The following is a 21283-nucleotide window of genomic DNA, read 5'->3' on the forward strand; positions in this document are numbered from 1 at the left end:
TATTCTAACTTTATTTCGCAGAACCACTGGCAACAGTAATATGTTTTTTGGCCTTGATTTGGCCTTCCGAATTGCACTCAAATGCATCTCTTTGGTGGATCCAAATTTGGAAAGTGTAATCATTTAGTTTAACTTTCCATTCTGTATTAGTCACTTTCTATGAAAATAACCCCCAAGGCTTAGGAATTTTCAGAACAACAAATATTTATTTCCTGTTCATCCTACATTGGTGATTGGAAGTTAGCTGTGACTCTTGTGTAGCTGTTTCCCCGATCCTACCATTCTTGGTAGAGGCAAAAAGAGTAGACAGAAACACATGACTGTCAGAGTTTCTACTCAAATGAAGGGTATCAGAATGCTGCACATTTTCATATTCCAAATATATTCACAGAGCAGAATGAGTCCTGCATGTGTTGGGGAGGGAAGCATATGAGATGGGGGTTAAGAATAAGAGGAGAAAAGGCAGTGAATGTGTGAAGGGCTCTGGCACTGACTGATGGTCCAAGCAAACTTAACACACCCAGCACAGCACTAGGATCGTCTTCCTCAGATGAACAGAAGCTTCACAGGATTTTAAATTGAACTCAGTGAAGTGAAGGGATTCTATTTTAAGAATTGACTGCTTTCAAAGTGTGCTAAAAATTGGTATTTATATTGAATGAAAGTGTTAACTGATTTTATTCAGTCCTAAATAAAGCTGTCTTTTGGTTGACGAGGTCCTGTCTGCCTTATTTGCAGAGGGTTGACTCTGACAGGTAGATCGGCTCGTATATTTAGGTCTTAGCACACGCACTGTATGCAGTATCCATGGTGGTGGTTTGGTGCCTTCTTGGTTCCCAGCCTGGCAGAGCTATGCTGGGGCAGTGCCACTGAGACACTGATTCATTGGCCAAACTTCGGGATCTCAGTGGATATCTTTTCTTGACATTTTTTGACATGTATTTCACAGATTGACTTTGAAACTGAAAGAAAGCTATTTTAATATATATGTAAGACCATGTTCCAAATCCCTGAAAATAAATGCTGTTGCTTCCTCTATAAACTATTACTTTGTAATAGACATATGCAGTCACTTTGTAAACTGTTAACTACTGTATACAAATTTATTGTTGGCCGGCGCCACAGCTCAATAGGCTATTCCTCCGCCTGTGGTGCCAGCACCCCGGGTTCTAGTCCTGGTCGGGGCGCCGGATTCTGTCCTATTGCTCCTCTTCCAGTCCAGCTCTCTGCTGTGACCAGGGAGTGCAGTGGAGGATGGCCCAAGTGCTTGGGCCCTGCACCTGGATGGAGACCAGGAGGAAGCATCTGGCTCCTGGCTTCGGATGGGTGCAGCGCGCCGGCCCCAACGCGCTGGCCTTAGCGGCCACTTGGGGTGAACCAACAGAAAAAGGAAGACCTTTCTGTCTCTCTCTCTCTCTCTCTCTCTCACTGTCTGCCTGCCTGTCAAAAAAAAAAAAAAAAAAATTACTGTTGATACTCCTTGGTTGTGTATCTTGGCAGGGCAACTGGCTAATTTTTCTTGCTACTTTTGTGGACATTTGGCTGTTAACCTGTATAGGTCTGTAATACATAGTTGCAGGTGTGCAGATTAGACGTCTGAATGGCATTTTATCCAACAAGTATCTATTAATTGTGTGCCAAGGTAATATTTTAGCCTCTGGTAATGACTGAGACACAGTTTAATGTGGAAGATGGAGAGATAGATAATTATGATACATCATGATTAAATGCTGTATTGCAGTTAAGTATGTACTTGATAGCCTAAAGGAAAGAGAATATTTTTATGGAAATGAATAGATGTGTGGTAGGAGGATAGGTGGTAGTAGGGAAATTGGACTCAGACTTCCTTGTAGAGGAGAGCCTGTGCCAAAGACTCAGAGTTGAAATTATTTTTGGAATGCAGGGTGTGAGGGAGGGAGTGGCAATGACTGAACCTGGATGAATAGAAAGGCCTAGATAGGGGCCAGAGTTGTGGCTTAGGGGATAAAGCACCGTCTTCACATAAACACTGGTCAAGTCGGCTGCTCCACTTCTCATCCGACCCCCTGCTAATTTGCTTGGGAAAACAGTGGAAGATGCCCAAGTTCCTGGGCTCCTGTACCCACATGGGAGACTCTGATGAAGCTCCTGGTTTTTGGCTTCTACCTGGCCCCAGCTGTTTGGAGAGTGAACCAGTGGATGAAAGATCCCCCCACCCCACCCCCCCCTGCCCCGTGCCTCCCTAACTCTGGCTTTCAAATAAATAAAATAAATCTTGAAAAGAAAGGGCTAGATAGTGGAGGTCTCGCCAAGTTAGAGGAAGGTCTTTCTCCTATAGGAGTGGGAGCCACTGAATGGTAGTCAGGGAGTCAACTTGGTAAAACTCATCTCAATGTGTGCATTTAGAGTAGAGAGAGAATGGGGGCCTAGAGACTAGTTAGGGGGTGGTAACTATTATAGTCCAGACAAGCGATGAGGCCTGAACAAACAGAGCTTTGCAAAAGAGGAAGTTTCAGATTTTGGAGATACTGGAGACAGAATCTACAGTTTCAGGGTGAGGGAGAAGGTGAAGACTCAGACTGCTGGTTTGCATGAGTGGGAACTGACATTGCCTTTGATCCAGATACAGAAGGAATGAAGGTGTGGGTGTGTGTCTCTTTCAGAGTGTCTGTGGAACACTGAGGTAGAGAGATGCAGAAACAATTGGTAAATCCTGAGTGTTCTCATTTCCTATGTCTTATAATGTTGGAAATCTTGAAAGAAAAATTCAACTTCAGATTTATTTTTCAGTTTCTGAGGATTTGGGATTCTTTAAACTTTGGCTTTAAAAGCATCAAGAAGACCTTCCTTTTATTATAAGTATACAGGCTTATAATTTAAAAACCCAAATTATATGAAAAGACACATAATGAAAATCAGTGGTTCCCTCTCCCATCCTTTCCCATTCCTGGACTGTTAGTAAAAGTCGGTCATTTGACTGTGATTCATTTAGCTGTTTCTTCTGTTATTTATTAACACATTTCAATTGGTAATGTTGTTATTGCTTAATGTTATCTGTTGACTTCCTGTTATTAAGATGATTTAGTTTTACACCTCTATGTGCCTTGCCTCTCCAGTTCTTTTATGTAACCAGTAAGCCACGTCTGCATTACAGCAATGTAAGTAATCACTGGAGGGCCAGAATTGTACTCAGATCACATTTTTTTCACATAGAACTTTGTTGTTAGCTGCCTTATTTGCAATTGTATAATTTTTGTTGAATTTCTTTTTAAAAAAGATTTATTTGTTTGAATAAAGTCAGAATGAGCAGAGAAAGAAATTGATCTTCCATCACTGGTTCACTCCCCAAATGTCTGCAATAACCAGGGCTGGGCCGGGCTGAAGCCAGGATCCTGGAACTCCATCTGGATCTCCCACATAAGCAGCAGGGGCACAGGCACTCGGCCCATTTTCCGCTACTTTCCCAGGTGCATTAGCAGGGAGTTGGATTGGGAGTGGAGCAGCCAGGACTCCACTGGTGCTCATATGGGATGCTGGCATCACAGGCCGCATCACAACACCGGCCCTGAACTTAACTCTTAAATTTTTTCAACAGGTTCACTAGATTCATCATGTGCTTGTCCCTGATTGTTTTTGAAATGCTAAAACATATCAGTTACAAAATTTTTTTGATCCACCTCTGAAGCTGTTTATTCTCTTGTTCCTGTTTATTCTTTAGTGCTAATGCATGGTTGCCACTCAGTGACTTCACAGATAGATTGCTTCTTTGTGTCTTCATTTTTATTGGCAAGTGTGTGTATAGAATAAATCTAATAGCTTTCTGAGAAAGATTGTGTGGATAATAAAGTTTCAGATCCTGCACATCAAAAAATTTTGCTTTCATAATTGTTTAACAGTTTGAGTACAGAGTTCTTATTTATTTTTATTTTTTTGACAGGCAGAGTGGACAGTGAGAGAGACAGAGAGAAAGGTCTTCCTTTATCGTAGGTTCACCCTCCAATGGCCACTGCAGCCTGCACCGCACTGATCCGAAACCAGGAGCCAGGTGCTTCTCCTGGTCTCCCATCCGGGTGCAGGGCCTGAGCACTTGGGCCGTCCTCCACTGCACTCCCGGGCCACAGCAGAGAGCTGGACTGGAAGAGGAGCAACCGGGACAGAATCTGGCGCCCTGACTGGGACTAGAACTTGGTGTGCCGGCGCCGCAGGCGGAGGATTAGCCTATTGAGCTGCGGCGCCAGCCCAGAGTTCTTATTTTTAAAATTTTTATTTATTTTCATTGTTTATTTGAGAGAGAGAGACAGAGATCTTCCATTCACTGGTTCCCTTCCTAAATGCTGGCTAGTCCAGGCCAAGGTCTGGAGGCCAGAATTCATTTCAGATCTCTGGTCGGGGACAGGGATCCAAGGACGTGAGCTGTTATCTGCTGCCTCCCAGCACACATGTTGGTGGGAAGCTGGGTTGAAGGAGAGGAGCCGAAGCTTGAATCAGGCACTTCGATATAGGATGCAGCACTCCAGGTGGGGACTTAACCATTGTGCCAAACACTCGCCCCTAGAATTCTTTTTTTTTTTTTTTTTTTTTTTTTTGACAGGCAGAGTGGACAGTGAGAGAGAGAGACAGAGAGAGAAAGGTCTTCCTTTGCCGTTGGTTCACCCTCCAATGGCCGCCGCTGCAGCCGGCGCACCACGCTGATCCGATGGCAGGAGCCAGGAGCCAGGTGCTTTTCCTGGTCTCCCATGGGGTGCAGGGCCCAAGCACTTGGGCCATCCTCCACTGCACTCCCTGGCCATAGCAGAGAGCTGGCCTGGAAGAGGGGCAACCGGGACAGAATCCGGCGCCCCAACCGGGACTAGAACCCGGTGTGCCGGCGCCGCAAGGTGGAGGATTAGCCTATTGAGCCACGGCGCCGGCTCCTAGAATTCTTAATAGAAAATGTTTTCCTTGGAATTTTTAATGTAGCTCCATTGATCCAGCTTATGTTTTACAGTGAAGTCAGGTGACCATTCTAACGCTGTCCTTTAGTATGTGACATTTTTTTCCCCCTTGAGAAAATTTCTGGGTATCTTCTTATTTTAATGTGTCAGTGTTTCTCTCCCATTCCATTTCTCTACTCTCCTTACTCTGGAATTGCTAATAGTCAATGTTAAATTTCCTGTTTTTATCTTCTAAATCTGTTAACTATATGAGGACACTTCAAAAAGTTTGTGGAAAATGGAATTGAAAGGTGAGATTATTTTGTTGTAAGAAATTTTGAGGGGCCGCCACGTGGCGTGGCATAATGGCCCATATGGGCGCTGGTTCAAGACCCAGCTGCTCCACTTCCGATCCAGCTCTCTGCTGTGGCCTGGAAAAATAGCAGAGGATGGCCCAAGTCCTTGGGCCCCTGCACTGGTATAGGAGACCGGGAAGAAGCTCCTGGATCCTGGCTTTGGATCAGCACAGCTCTGGCCATTGTAGCCAACTGGGGAGTGAACCGGTGGATAGAAGACCTATCTCTCTCAATCTCTCTCTCTCTCTCTCTCTCTCTCTCTCCCTCCCTCCCTCCATCCCTCCCTCTCCCTCCCCCTCCCCCCTCCCCCCTTCCCTCTCTTTCTCTCTTTCTCTCTCTCTGCCTCTCCTTCTCTCTGTGTAACTCTGACTTTCAAATAAATAAATCTTTTTTTTTTTTTTTTTTTTTAATTTGAAATCGAGTCTGGCATAGTGGTGTAATGGGGTTAAGCTGCCTCCTGCAACACTGGCATCCCATAGGGTGCCGATTCGAGTCTCTCTGCTGCTCCACTTTTGATCCTGGGAAAGCAGTGGAGGACAGCCCAAGTGCTTGGGTCCCTGCACCCAAGTGGGAGACCTGGATGAAGCTCCTTGCTCCTGGCTTTGGCCTGGTGCAGCCCTGGCCATTGTGGCCTCTGGGGATTGAACCAGTGAATGGAAGATCTATCTCTGTATCTCCCTCTCTCTGTAACTCTGCCTTTCAGATAAATAAAATATTTTTAAAAATTTTAAAATCTATTCATATTTTATTTCCTAACACCCATTTTCTGTGAACTTTTTGAAGATCTCATATATGCATGGACTTCAAAATTTTTTTCACCAAAATAAACTCATTTGAAAGAATGTTTATTTTTTTATCTACTTGAAAGAGAGAGAGAAAGAGGTATCTTTCATCCTCTGGATCACTCCCAAGTGCCCACAAGAGCCAGGGCCAGGCTGAAGCCAGATCCTGGAACTCCATTTAGGTTTCCCCACGTGGGTGGGTTCAAGTCCTGGCTGCGGCACTTCTGATCCGACTCTCTGCTAAGGCCTGGGAAAACAGTAGATGATGGCCCAAGTCCTTGGGCCCCTGCACCGCATGGGAGACCCACACCCGCGTAGGAGACCCAGAGGAAGCTCCTAGCTCCTGGCTTCCGAACGGCGAACGGCGCAGCTCCAGCCATTGTAGCTATCTGGGGAGTGAACCAGCAGATGGGAGACTCACCTCTCTCTCCCCCTCTCTCCCTCCCTCCCTCCCTCTCTCTCCCTCTCTCTCCCTCTCTCTCCCCCTCCCTCCCTCCCTCCCTCCCTCTCCCTCTCTCCCTCTCCCTCTCTCTCCCTCTCCCTCCCTCTCCCTCCCTTTCTCCCTGTCTCTCTCTACCTCTCCTCTCTCTGTGTAACCCTGACTTTCAAGTAAATAATCTTAAAAAAAAAAAGGAAAATCTTATCTCTTGGAAGATAATTATTATAGTTTAAACAAAAAGGTTCTTGTGAGAGAACTGCAGGGTGCTCTGTCTTGAATGTAGAAATTTAAAAGGAATGATCTCATTTAATTCCCAATAGAGTAAATTGCAAGAGTATAAAAAGTATTTTCCTTCAGTATTTGCATTTATTTGTATTTAAAAATTGTCATCTGACTGAAAAAAAGTTTTCTTCTAGTCTCTGATTTATCTTTGCTTTAGCATTTCATAGTCTCTCCTGCCTGAGACCATCTGCAAATCTTTGAGGATCCTTAGCTGTCTGTTCATACTTACAAGTAAAAAGGATAATTGGTAGGTTGTACTTACAGGGAACCAGGGTTAGTGTTGGGCTTCACTTAGGCTGATTGGATGCAGAGCTGCTGTTTTCCTGAGGGATTGCCAGACGTTAGGATGTGAATGTCTTTCCTCTTGGACTGTTGAGTTTCTCTGGAGAAGGGTCTTCCATTCTGAGAAAATGGGAGGGGCGGATGGAGCAGTATGTAAAGTTTATTTTTCCTGGTCTGACATTCTGGAATTAAAGAGAAGGAGTAAGGCCAGATGTTTGAGCATTTCTTTTGTTATTTTTTAAAATTTGAGAGACAGAGCATCCATCCCTCCTGTTCAGTTCCCACCCACAGTTGTCATTGCTGGGCCAGGTGAAAGCCAGGAGTTGGGAACTCCATCCAGGTCTCCTCTGTGGGTAGCTAGGACCCAGGTCCTTGAGCCATCACCCGTTGCCTCCCAGGGTGTGCGTTAGCAGAAAGCTGTTATTGGGAACAGAGTGGGACCAGGCATTCTGATATGGGATGTAAATGTCCCAGACACCATCTTATCCCCTGTTTGAGCATTTTTTATGTTTGAATTTTCACTTATTTGCTCCACTAGTTATATGCTTCACACTCCTCATGTACCAGGCTCCAACTCACTTCTCCACACCAAAACCCCTCTCTTCTTTTTTACTGTTTAGTCTGCAACCATCTACTTCCCTCCTGTTTCCAAATCTCTGCCTGTAACACATTCGTTGTATCCCATCCTTAAGTCCTGACCTTGTCAGGGTCTTGCAGGACAAGGTTAGCTCACATATTGTGGGTATCCCTCCCAGGACCCTCCTTATGCTACTGCTTCAAGGATCAAACTTTTCCTGGTCTTACTGCTGAGGAGAGATTGACTTCTTTAAATCTTGCAAGATATCACAGAGTTTAAAAATGATTGAAGACCTGCAATCAGCATAGTTTACACCCGTGTCATCTCAGTTGAGCCAATAGTATTTAGTTTGAATTTTGAATACCTTGAATTTTATGAAGTTTTAGATTAGGTAGAGTCATGATGGATGTCTTGATAGCCTTTGACCTTTTCATATATGTATTATAACACGTTCATTTCAGGAACAGTGTCAGCAGGTTCAAGTGTGATGTAATTATAGAACAGTCTTGTGTGGTAACTTTTTATGTACACATACACACTTATTTTGAAATGTAAAGAATACAGAATTGCTATATTTAGAAATTATAAAGGATATTGCAGATAGGATAGCATATTTGGTTACATTTAAAAATTATACATGGTAAGGGAAATTATGCAGAATTTAAAGCTATATGAAAATATTTGTGGTAAATATGTTGTTTTTTCATGTGGCAATGTGTCCTGAGAATTATTCTTCATTATTTCTTTAAAAAATTTTTATTTATAAAAAGGGTGTGGTAACTATTTTACAGGAACATAGATCTCAGTCTTGCCAGAGACCACTGTGGCTAGGTTTTGTGTGTGTGTTTTTTTTTAAGATAGTGATCATGAAGGAAGTTTTTACTGCTTTATTACATTTCCTCCCTTTGAAAATGTGTGGCTTTTCAAACAGTGAAGCAGTAACAGAATGTATTTCCTAGATGGATTTTACAGCGTTTTGGGTTACAGTGTACTTTTGAGGCAAGGCAAAGCAAAGTCATATAGTTGGTATGTTACAAGCCTTATCTGGACCAAACTGTTTTCTTTCTAGGAGGGTGGAGAGCATAAACCCTTAAGGAATGAGTTAACGAGAACTTATATGTAATAAAAATAAGACCAGCGTGTTTTTGGTTGTTTACTGATCTCACAGTAGACCTGGACATTTCACATTGTCTGTAGAGTTTCAGCTGAATTATGCAAACCACAACCTGAAAACCTAGAGCCCCCCCCCCCCCCCCCCCCCAGGAGAGAGACACCCGAAGCACACAGCTTTTCGAAGGCTGAGGTGTGCTTCACGGGAGTTAGCGTGAGCTGCCCTTTCCAGCTGGCAGTCGGAATGTGCCTAGGTAGGTAGGTGGTGCAGGTTTTGGTTTTTTCTTCCATTAAGGGAAAAGGCATTTAAAATAACTTGCCAACTTCTTTCACTTTTTTATAAAAACTGGCCAGTTCTCTTAGGAGCAACTTTGCATTGCTGTCTGCTTTGCTAGTATCAAGTTATATTCCTTTTGACTAAGTATTTGCTAGTTTTGTTTTTAAAATTTTTTTTTCCATTATTTAAAAAGCTTTTTTCTTTTATTTGAGCGAGTGAGCAAGAGCAAGAGTGAGAAAGTTCTGTCTGCTAGGTCACAGATGCTTGTAATAGAACTTAATCCAGGTCTCCCATGTGAGTGGCAGGAAACAGTTACTTGAACCATCACCTGCTGCCCCTCGGTCTGCATCAGCAGGACGACAGAATTGGAAGTGGAGCCAAGACTTGGACCCCGGGACTCTGCTGTGGGTTGTGGGTTCGCCACTCAGCTTCTTAACCGCTAGACCGGGGTGAACCCTGGGAATTTTCCTTTGTAAGCCCTTCCTCATTTATTTATTAGAATCTACTACCTGATTCTGATTGATTCTCCTCTTCTGCTGTGACCATTCCTTTTCTGCATTACCAGGGGCTTCCCTCCTGTCCCGCAGGTTTTGTTCCTGGCCTTCAGCTTTGTTTTGTCCAGTACTTGAAAGAGTTCAGTCCTCCCGTTGTGCAGGGGGGAGCAGAACATTCTGCCCAGTGGTGATGCTGTGGACAGCAGACTCACCAGAAGGGCACACTGTGGTAACAAGCGGTCGTGACCTTCCTTTAAGGTAACACACACCAGCTGGAGTTAGATAACCCAGAACTCTTCTTTTGTACCCTCTGTCACATATTCTACTTGTAATTAGTTAATCTAAAAATTGTCACATTTCAGACATAATTTAGCCTGCTGAATTTGGCTTCATTTGTTTTTATAATTGCCATTATAATCTCTTTCTTTAAGATTTATCTTATTTATTTGAAAGGCAGAGTTACAGAGAGGAGGAGAGAGATCTCCTGTCTACTGGTTCACTCCCCAAATGGCCGCAAGGAGGAAGAGAGAGATCTCCTATCTACTGGTTCACTCCCCAAGTGGCCGCAAGGAAGCCAGAAACCAGGAAGTTCATCCAGGTCTCCCATGATGGTGTAGGGGCCCAGGGACTTAGGCTGTCCATTACTTTGCCAGGCACATCAGCAGGGAGATGGATTGGAAGTGGAACAACCGGACTTCAATGGTACCTGATTAGGATGCCAGCATTGCTGGTGGTGACTTAATGCATAATGCCACATTATTGGCCCAGCCATTATAATCTTTTTTTTTTTTGAAAGATTTATTTATTTGAAAGTCAGAGTTACACAGAGAGAGGAGAGGCAGAGAAGGAGAGAGGTCTTCCATCCGCTGGTTCACTTCCCAAATGGCTGCAATGGCTGGAGCTGCACCGATCGAAGCCAGGAGCTTCTTCCAGGTCTCCCACGTGGTGCAGGGGCCCAAGGACTTGGACCATCTTCCACTGCTTTCCGAGGCCATAGCAGAGAGCTGGAGCAACCAAGTCTTGAACCGGCGCCCATATGGGATGCCCCCGCTTCAGACCAGGGCATTAACCTGCTGTGCCACAGCGCCAGCCCCTAGCGTCAGCCCCTAGCGCCGGTCCCTGCCGTTATAATCTTAAAAGAATTTATTCTAAATTAAGATGGTTTATTTGGTGAGAGAAAGTGTATGGAAGAATATAATTTTAGTCATTCTTTAGATGTAAAACAATTCCTAGCCACCCTTGTAATATTTTCTTTGATATTGAGTGTATTTTTATACCATCAGTTGACTCTCCAATTAAAGTTGTTGAAAACAGACAACCCATTTATTAGCAGTCGAAGAGGAACACCTGTGAGACTGCCTGTCCTGAGATGCTTGTGGTAGGACTGTTAGGCAGTAGTTCCCGAATTTCCGCAGGCCAAGAATCACCTGGAGGAGGGCTTGTTAAACAGAGTCCTGGGTGCTCCTGCTCCTGGAGTTTCTGAGTCAGCAAGTCTGGTGGGGAGGGGTGCCTAGCAGTTTGCGTTTGGGACAGGTTGCCTGGTGCTGCTGGTGCTGCTCTGGATCTCATGCTTTGAGAGGCATTGATAGAAGGTAATGATCAGTCTTTGCAGTAAACCAAGTGTGAATTAATGCCTATTGTAATTTCTGATCCATTCTCCCCTTAAGAAACAAGTCAGGGGCCGGCGCTGTGTCGCAGTAGGTTAATCCTCTGCCAGCGCTGCTGGCATCCCATGTGGGCTCCGGTTCTAGTCCTGGCTGCTCCTCTTCCATCTGGCTCCCTGCTGTGGTCTGGGAAAGCAGTAGAAGATGGCCCAAGTCCTTGGGCCTCTGCACCCATGTGGGAGGACTGGAAAAAGCTCCTGGCTCTTGGCTTCGAATCAGCACAGCTCCGGCCGTTGCAGCCATTTGGGGAGTGAACCAACAGAGGGAAGACCTTTCTCTCTGTCTCTTTCTCTCACTGTCTGTAACTCTACCTCTCAAATAAATCTTAAAAAAGAAAAAAAAATCAGTTAACAGTAACAAAACAAAACAACTCCAAAGGATTATTTAGTAGGGTAAACCTGATTTGCTTTAGCCTGTATGGAATTAAATATGATTTAAACTTAAAGACAGCTAATAAGTGTATGCTGCCGACTGTCTTTCTGTAAGCGTTTGCTGTGACTCACTACGTCAGCTCACCTTACAGACTTTATTAAGTCTCTGCCGTGCATCGTGTGCTACTTAGTGTTGGAGCTCTGACGGCGACTTCCTCCCCGTGGGACTTCTGTCTAGTTTGGGAGGTATCAACAATAAACACATGTCACGTTTTGATGATTTAGTTGGATTAAAAAACATGTAAGTTAAACATACTTACTCCTGCCTGGAATGAATTATAGATCTTCAGTAGTTTTCCTTTTTATTAGCAACTGATAATACTTTCTAAACCTTAGATATTGGCTATTGCATAAGGTCAGTGAAACTGCTTTTTTAGTAGGATCTAGACTATATGAGTTTGCTATCTTACAGGTATATTGCTAGGTCTAAGCCTTATGGTGTGGTGTCTTGAGGCTTGCATAATGGTTATTGGATTTTCTCTGACGTGAACGTCTGTAGAGGGCATTCTGCCATTCACTCTTTTCCTGTGGTTACACCAGACCTGATTGACTCGTTTATGTTACTGGCCTGGCCCTTGTAGACATTTGGATTTGAAGTGCCTTCTTTAAAATTAGTTCATTCTTTTTTAAAAAATATTTCATTTGAGAGGTAGAGTCACACAGAGAGAGACAGAAAGTTCTTCCAACTACTGGTTCACCCCCAAGATGGCCGCAGCGGCCAGAGCTGAGCTGGTCAGGAGCCCGGAAGCCTCCTCCAGGTCTCCCACATAGGTGTGGGGACCCCAGCACTTGGGCCATCTTCTGCTGCTTTCCCAGTCCATAAACAGAGAGCTGGAGTGGAAGAGGAGCAGCTGGGACACAAACCGGTGCCCACATGGCATGCCAGCACCCAGGCAGAGGCCCAGCCCATTCTTTTCCAACTGGAAAATGTGCTAGATGAAATTTAGTCATTTACTGGCAATTTCATTTTCATTTAGGTTCTATGTGTCAAGGTTGGTTATTTGCTGATATTGCACGTTATGTACAGAGAAGAAATTGAGCTAACTATCTAAAAGGCAGAATTCAAGGAATTCTTTAGCTCACGTGAAATCTGCTTATACTTTTTTTAAAGATTGATTTATTTTATTTGAAAGGCAGAGTTACAAAGAGGCAGCGGCAGAGAGAGAGAGGGAGGGAAGGGGGGGAGAGAGAGAGAGAGAGAGAGAGAGAGAGAGAGAGAGAAGAGGTTTCCATCTGAAACCAGGAGCCACGAGCTTCTTCCAGGTTTCCCATGTGGGTGCAGGGGCCCAAGCACTTGGGCCATCTTCTACAGCTTCCCCAGGCCATAGCAGGGAGCTGATTTGGAAGAGGAGCAGCCAGGACCCAAATCAGCGCCCATATGGATGCCAGCACTGCAGGTGGCGGCTTTACCTGCTACGCCACAGCGCTGGCCTCTGCATATACTCTTTAACCACAGAGAATGTACATTGAGAAGACTTTGTATACCAGTGTTCTTGGTGGAATTATAAGTGATTTTTTTTCCTCTTGGTGATCTGTTTTCTGATATGCACTTAAAACTGAACTCCTTAAATCAAGAAACAAAAATTTGAAAAATACCATCTAAATGATGCAAGTCTCCTAAGATCAGTTCATGTTGGAACTCCTTGTCACCTTTTAAAATTAGTGGGTTAGCTGTTTCTAAGATGGAATGAATTTCTTTTGGTTTTTGAGACTTTTCTGTGGAAAAAGTCCACGGTGATTGTTTCTCTAACAAGAGGATACAGTTTAAACAAGACCATAGACAGGTGCACATGCACACACATACCCCTCCTGAGGCTGTATGTGTCAGATGCGAAATAAACAGCTGATAGTTTGTGTTTTAATTCTTTAAGTTAGGGATTGGGTTTAGATTAGCAAGGAAATAACTAACACCTGGAAGTTTCCCAGATTGCAAGTTTAGTGTTGACTGAGGCTTGTGTGAAGAACCTTGCTAATGTCTGGCTGAGGGTGTATACAGCTGGTGCCCATTTCTGCGGCTGCCCAGGTGAGGTGCCCTTTTCTCCTCTATTGAAGACTGACTGCTCCTCCACTAAGAAAGTTCTGGTAGCTAGCATGTAAGCACAACTGAATTGACTTCCTGTTCATTTTTCAAGTAAAATGTTTGTGGGGCTAGGTGTATATTTTATATTACGTGTGTGTGTGTGTGTGTGTAAACAGAAATAGGCTTTAAGCTTCTCTGCTGTTCTTGATTTTCTCATCTTGGTTTTCAAATTTTTTATAGATTTTAAAATAGAGCATTAAATTTTTGAAAAATTCATTTTCATTTTATTTGAAAGGCAGGGAGATGTGGCGGGGGAGAGAGAGAGAAAGCAAGAGTGTGCAGGAGCAAGAGATCTTCCATCCGCTGGTTCTGCAGAAGTCCGCACCTTCTGGGCCTAGGCCAGGCTGCAGCCAGAACTCAGTCCAGGTCTCCCGTGTGGGAGCAGGCACCTAGCTACTTGAGCCATCATTTGCTGCCTCCCAGTGGGTGTAAATTAGCAGGAAGCTGGAATGGAGAGTGGAACTGGGATTTGAATCGTGCACTCCAGTAAGGGATTCAGGGTGCCAAGCAGTGCCTTGACTGCTGTGCCAAACACCTGCCCGGAAGGCCTTGTGCTCGACCATGAGGGCGTCAGCAGTCACTGCTCTGTAGGGAGTCTCCATGCTGTCCTCAGCGCTGCAGGGCTTCACAGTTGCGCGCGCGTCCTCCCCTGCTGCTGTCCGACTCGGTGCTCTGCTGAGTGGGAAGAAGTGCAGACGTGCTGGGGAAGGCGCAGGGCTCCCCCGCTGCAGCGCATTGAGCTGGGCAGTGCGGGGGCCTGTGGGATTGATGGTCTTGGTGTTTCTCTGCTGACAGCTTTCTTTTTGAGCATGCCACTTACCTTTTTGCAGTCCCGGCTTCGATGTGGCTTAGGTGGTACAGTGACATGGGAGCAGTGATGCAGAGTCACAGAATGGGAATGCAATTTCTGTTTCAGTTTTCCCTGAATCGTTCTGATTACATATGCATTTTGGAGCTAGTGTGTAACACTTGTCGACATCTGCCAATCTCTTAACAGGGAAAACTATCTTCAGACTTTGAACCTTTAGCAGGCAGCTGCGTGTTGTTTGATGTTATGAAATTCTAGAAGTAGCTAGAGCATTTCATAACATTATAATTGTTTTTGTAACGCCTTCTGTTTACTGGCAAGTGCCAGGCCTTTTCTATTTTTTTTTTTTTTGAAGATTTATTTGTTTGAAAAGCAGATTTACACAGAAAGGAAGATAGAGTGAGAGCAAGAGAGAGCAAGAAATCTTTCATATACTGATTCACTCCTCAAATGGTCACAAAAGCCAAGTCTGGGCCAGGCTGAAGCCAGGAGCCCAGAGCTTCTTCTGGTTCTCCCACATGGGTGGTGGAGGCCTAAGGACCTGGGCCATCTTCTGCTGCTTTCCCAGGTGCATTAGCAGAGAGCTGGATGAGAAGTGGAGCAGCCAGTCGTGAACCGGCGCCTATATGGGATGCTAGCATTACAGGCAGTGTACCTGCTGCGCCACAAGGCTGGCCCCACGGCCTTTTCTATTTTTAATAGCCTCCCCCAAACTTTTTTGAGGGGGCTACAAGTATTTTTTAAGTACAGGAAGTGATTCCAGGAAGTACATGTAGAGATGGTGGGGGAATTGAGATGGGGGAGATAAGGAGCCAGGTGAGGTGAGTCACCATTGTGGAGTTTGACTGCAGTGGGTGTCTCACCTAAGAACAGAAGGAGCCTCTGGGTTAGTGATACCAAATCCTGAGTGGCATGGGTTGAAGGTGCCTCCAGGGGCATTGGTTGGCCTGCGGCCACAGCAGGTCCTGGCAGCCACACAGAACATTGAGACATGGTAGTCCCACATGTGGACAGGGCTGACAGGCAGGACACCAAGAGACAAAATAGGCTTTTCCTGAAGTCTTCTTCATCTTCTTGAATTACAGCCCCGTCTTTTGGTGTTCAGGCCAAAAACTTTGGAGTCATCCTCAACACTTTTCTCCCATCTCACATCATCCTGTCAGCAAATGTTGTTGGTTTTGCCTTTAAACAGTTCAGAATCTGACCTCTCCTGTCATCCTTGGTGCCACCACCTGGCTCAACCCTGCTGTCAGCTCCAGTCTCCTCATTTAGTTTATTCTCCACCCAGCAGCTAGAATGATCCATGTACAGCTCACATCAGATTAGGTCACTCCGCTGCTCAGAACCCTGCAGAGGCCCCCAGCTACTCAGAGTGGAAGTAGGAGTCCGCATTGTGTCCTGTCAGGCCCGTCATCTGGCCTCCCGCTTGCTGGCTTGTGTGTCTGGGCACGTACAATCTTTGTGTTTTTACTTTCCTTCTCAGACTCTTCAGTAGGGGTTATGATTCATTCTAAATGAAATTCATGTCTCACAGTTTGCATTCCATTGTTGCCACTATGGCCTGGCTGATTCTTTAAAAATATGTATACATAAATTCACTTTATGGAGTACAGTTGTATTGGTTTTGACAAGTGCATGGTGTGGTGTGTTCACTCCCACAGTTCCCCCACAGAACAGTCCATTGCCCTGGAATCCCCCATACTGCCCCCGTGCAGGTAATCCTCTCACCTTCCAGCCCCTGGCAGCCCCGGTCTGTGTTCCTCTCCGTGGTTTTTGTTTGTGTTGTGTAAGTGGCATTCTTAGAATATGCAGTCTTCTGGGGCTGGTGTTTCCATTTATCAAAATGCATTTAAGATTATACCATGTTGTATGAATTAGTAGTTCATTTCTCAAATATCCATTAAAGCAAATTGTAAGTAAAAAGCAAAAGTAAATTTAGTCAATTCTTTCATTAAATAAAAATGATATAGGTGGTATGCAGATAGGAAAAGAGACATGGATCTGAATGACTAAGGTTTGGAAATCAGTGCCACACAGAACACTGAGATAGAAAGTTACCGGGACAAGTTTTTGTTTTACCCGATGCCTCTGCCAAGAATTCACCATGTGTTTTTGGAGGAGTTGCACTCCTCTCTACCCTCCAGGTAAAATTCGCTGTAAGATGCCTGATCTGGTCGTCACTAGCTCTTGTCTCCTGAGCTAACTGCTTCAGGAGACAGTCTCTCCATGGGTTCTTTGGAAATTCTTTTTTAACGTTCACATTTCATCTCTGGGAAGCAGCTGTCACTCCTGGGTTGTTAGGAGCAGCTGTTATAAATGCTTTGTAAACCTACACGAGTGGAGGAGTGAGAGCCTGTCCCAAGGAGTGGGGTAGGCCTTCGACGTAAGGCTCTGATCCATTCATTGACTTTTGGGGGCTTATCAAGTTGAAGACAGAGGCCAAGAGAAGAGCTCAAGTCGGATCTCAGAGGAGCTGCTGGTACGCTGTCTCTTCTATGACTGCAGAGTTCCCCATAGCCCTTTTGTTAGATGCATTTTCCTGGGGATGTTTGTAACGATTGCCTGGAACCCTTTAGGGTTCCAGGGTGATTTTCAAATCAAGATAGAGTAAACTGCATTGTGTTAGAACCTTCTTGTGGTTCTTGTGCCATTTTGTCACATAATTGTATATCTGAGGGTCAGAACATTTAAAAAAAATATTTATTTGAAAGGCAGAGAGAGAGCGAGCATCTTTTGAATGCTCGACTGATGACAGCAGCTTATAGAGAACTGGGATGGAAACCATTGATATTTGCTTTTTTTGTTGTGATTTTTAAAAATGGGCAGATTCATAGTTAATTCCTTTTAAACTCATGATTAATGGCTGCTTAATATCTCTAACCAGATTGCTTTTTTAGAAAGTTTTAAAATAACTTTTTTGAATTTGAGAAGCAGACAAAAACAGATAGAGCTCCCACCCCCTGCTTCATGCCCCAAACGCCCCCAGTTACCAGGGCTGGATGAGACAAGGAGCTTGGGACACAGTCCAGGTCTCTTTCAAGGGTAGAGGGAATCTACTTACTTGAGCCATCACCACTGTCTCCCAGGGTCTGCTTTGGTGGGAAACTGGAATCAGGAGCCAGAACTGAGAATCAAACCCAGGTACTCCGATGTGGAAGGCAAGCGTCTTAACTGCTAGACTAAATGCCTCCTCCAGGTGGTGGTTGTTGTTGTGTGTGTGTTTTTTTTAAGTTGAAATGGGCTGGTTAGATGATGGAGTGTCAGTGTAAAATCAGAAAAGTCAAAGGATTTGAGAGCGCAGGATTGCTGTGATTTGTGTTTGTTTGTGCCTGGCACACAGTGCTGTTTTTTGCTTTTAGTAATAAGTGTTATAGGAATGTGAGAATAAAAATTTGCTGTAGTTTATGTGTAGCATAAGTAAATATTATTTTACTTTTTTACTTTTAGTAATGAATGTTATAACTATTGAAGATTACAAGAGCACATACTGGCCAAAATTGGATGGTGCCATAGATCAACTTTTAACCCAGAGTCCTGGTGACTATATCCCCATATCCTATGAACAGATATACAGGTAAGTCGAGCTTTAATTTGCCTGGGTTTGAAAGGTTATATTGACATTCAGACAACTTGGTTATGATGTATACATAAGTATAAATGTGTAACACATAATATGTAGGGTCAGGCTGTGTATGTATTTAATGTTTGTTGAGGGGAGGTTTGATTTACACCTTTAGGGTTCCAGGGTGATTTTCAAATCAAGATAGAGTAAACTGCATTGTGTTAGACTTGCAGCTCATCCTGCCGCCTCTGCACATAGGCAGACAGACACCTAGGAGGGCAGCTAAGAAAGCAAGAGTGACTGAAGGGAGATTCTGGTTTAATCTGTTTGTTGACACACATCCTGACTCTGTCTGAATATTTTGTTTCTCAGCTCCCAGTAAATGGAAGCAGCAAATTAGGAACTGGGGTGGGACATGAAGTCAGCACAGTGACAGGGAGAGAAAGTGGCAGCTTTGTTAGGCCACACAACTGATGTACACAGAGGTTGTATTGCAAACAGTTTTTTTTTTTTTTTTTTTTTTTGACAGGCAGAGTGGACAGTGAGAGAGAGACAGAGAGAGAAAGGTCTTCCTTTGCCGTTGGATCACCCTCCAATGGCCGCCGCTGCAGCCGGCACACCGCGCTGATCCGATGGCAGGAGCCAGGAGCCAGGTGCTTTTCCTGGTCTCCCATGGGGTGCAGGGCCCAAGCACCTGGGCCATCCTCCACTGCACTCCCTGGCCATAGCAGAGAGCTGGCCTGGAAGAGGGGCAACCGGGACAGAATCCGGCGCCCCAACCGGGACTAGAACCCGGTGTGCCGGCGCCGCATGGTGGAGGATTAGCCTATTGAGCCACGGCGCCGGCAGCAAACAGTTTTGTGAGTTGGAAATTTCTTCTCCGCTGATTATCACTCTTTTCCTGATTTTGATACTTATTAGGAAAACAATGAGAGAGCACCTGGTTGATAAACTGTTACCATATCAGGCCATAGATTTATCACCCACTATTAGGTTACCTAGTACTGATTAAAAATGTAATAGACCACTCAAAGGAAATCACTTGCCCTGTTTTTAATATCTTTTCTACCTGAACATGATTGGGGGAAGACAAATTTTTATTTAAAAGTCAGGATTGGTCACATTTCAGGCCTGCATTAGTTATTTGAGCAGTGGCTGTGTATCAGAAATGTGCTTTGACTTGAGACTGAGTTAAGTGCTTTATCATTTACTTGGTTTTTGTGTTTTGTTTGTTTTTATTGCAGTTGTGTGTATAAATGTGTATGCCAGCAGCACTCAGAACAGATGTATAGTGATCTGATTAAAAAGATAACTAATCACTTAGAGAGAGTCTCAAAGGAGCTGCAGGTAAAGAACTGATTTTATTGATTTTTGCTTTCTTGAGCTTTTTTCACTGGTTGGAATTTTCCTATCTACTACACATTTAGAAGCTTGTTAATTTGACTATGATATAAATTTGTATGTATTATCTAGATAAATGTTGACCAAATCATCTAAACTTTGACACAGATTATGAGTTTGAAGATTTGACAAGTTATGTGAATTTTAGGTTGAATCTATTTCAGACCTTCACTGCTTGCACTTATTACCGTGTCGCCATTTCTTTTATTCAAAACCTTAATTTTCTCTTAATGTCAATATTTGGTGATTTTTTATAATATAAGAATACATTAGCTTTTTTTCTGAAACTTGTATTATTGTCTTTTGCGTACTTAGTTTCTAATGCTTGTCAATATAAACAACCAAAGTCAACTGTTTGTTGCCAGCCCCTGTAGGTGAGGACATCCTGCTCTAAAGTCTGGAATAGATTGCAGGTCTTTTTTTTTAAGATTTATTTATTTGAAGTCAGAATTACAGGGAGGGAGAGACAGAGCTTCCATTTGCTGGTTCGTTCCGCAGATGGCTGCATTGGCTGGGGCTGGGCCTGGGCCACGTGGAAACCAGGAGCCAGGAGCTTCTTCTGGGTCTCCCACATGGGTGTCAGGGGCCCAAGCATTTGGGCCATCTTCCGCTGCTTTTCCCAGGCCATTGGCAGGGAGCTGAATCCTAAGTGGAGCAGCTGGAACTCGAACTGGTGGCCAAATGAGATGCTGGTGTCTCAGGCGGCAAGAGCGGCTTTATCTGCTACGCCACAATGCCAGACCTGATGGAAGGTCTTTTGCTTCAGGGAGCACCTGGGTTGTTGGTCTCCCTCCCCCTTCAATAAAGCTTCCAGTGCTTAAAGGTCAGCTACTGTCTTTATGCCAGAGCCAGATCTCGTTTTAGTTCTGGTGTACTAACGTGATGTCTAAGAAAACCACTCAGCAGTAGATTACCAGGGCCCACACCACAGTCAGGAGGCGTTCAGCAATTCTGAAATAACCACAAATTCTAGTAAGCACTCGAGTGTGCTCTTACTTGGACACTGTTCCTCATTTACTTTTTGTTCTGAAGTATCTTAGTCTGGTTCACTCCAAATGCTTGTGGCCTTAAGTAGCTTTTTTTTTTTTTTTTAATCACAGTCAAGTATGTTTCACAGTTGTTAGTATAAACTTCTTCAAGTTTTTATCACTAAATACAAAGATTTTATTCATTTAACAAATATATTTAGCGCCTAGGCATCGTGTATAAATTGTAGGTGAAACCTAAGATCTCTGAGTTATATCTTTGAATGATTTTTTTTCCCCTAAAGATTTACTTATTTTGGAAGTCAGAGTTAAAGGGAGACACAGAGAGGAGGGATCTTTGATCCCCTGGTTCACTCCCAGTTAACTCCTGATTCTGCCCTCTCCCTGAGTTCTCACCTGAATTCCGTTTGTTGCCGCCTCCTATGTACTTCCTTGCTCTCTCTGGATGCTGTCAACTTCTGTTTAGCTGTCAGTGCTCTGATCCAGGTCACACAAGTGTTTTACTAAAATGCTTGTCTCAACTGGTAGCTCTGGCTTATTTTATTAATTTGCCTTAATTTATTTAACAAATTTTTGATTGAATATTCAGATTACATTTAATTTGGAGTGTTACAGTGCGGCAGTGATTGGTCAGTCTTGTAAGTTGTGTCATTAACTCCACTTGTGGGTCATGGAAGTATCGCTAGACTACTACCACTGACATTTCAGTGTCTGTTTTTTGTCACCTTGCTAATACAACATTATGAAATTAAATAATATATTAATAGAGGAATGATTCTTATTAAAAATTAAAACAGAAGGAGCCGGCGCCGTGGCTCAATAGGCTAATCCTCCACCTTGCGGCGCCGGCACACCGGGTT

At 44.0% G+C, this 21283-nt stretch overlaps 1 protein-coding gene across 7 annotated transcripts in view; it reads left to right on the forward strand.

The window, feature by feature from the left end:
* The window catches only part of CACUL1 (CDK2 associated cullin domain 1), an 81378-nt gene that overhangs the window by 12600 nt on the left and 47495 nt on the right, over positions 1 to 21283 (forward strand). For 2 of the 7 annotated variants that reach the window (XM_051824216.3, XM_051824215.3), the window contains exons 2-3: positions 17922 to 18048; positions 19281 to 19383. In XM_051824216.3, the coding sequence (XP_051680176.1) occupies positions 17922 to 18048; positions 19281 to 19383 (230 nt within the window). Of the gene's footprint in view, positions 1 to 8949; positions 8975 to 9245; positions 9470 to 10844; positions 11084 to 14369; positions 16954 to 17921; positions 18049 to 19280; positions 19384 to 21283 lie in introns of those variants that run through there. The other 5 variants (XM_089314249.1, XM_089314251.1, XM_089314252.1 and 2 more) reach the window with 5 other exon arrangements.

Source organism: Oryctolagus cuniculus, chromosome 15, assembly GCF_051225735.1.
Source record: "Oryctolagus cuniculus isolate XC-2025 breed Fujian yellow rabbit chromosome 15, ASM5122573v1, whole genome shotgun sequence".
Taxonomy (NCBI): Eukaryota; Metazoa; Chordata; class Mammalia; order Lagomorpha; family Leporidae; genus Oryctolagus; species Oryctolagus cuniculus.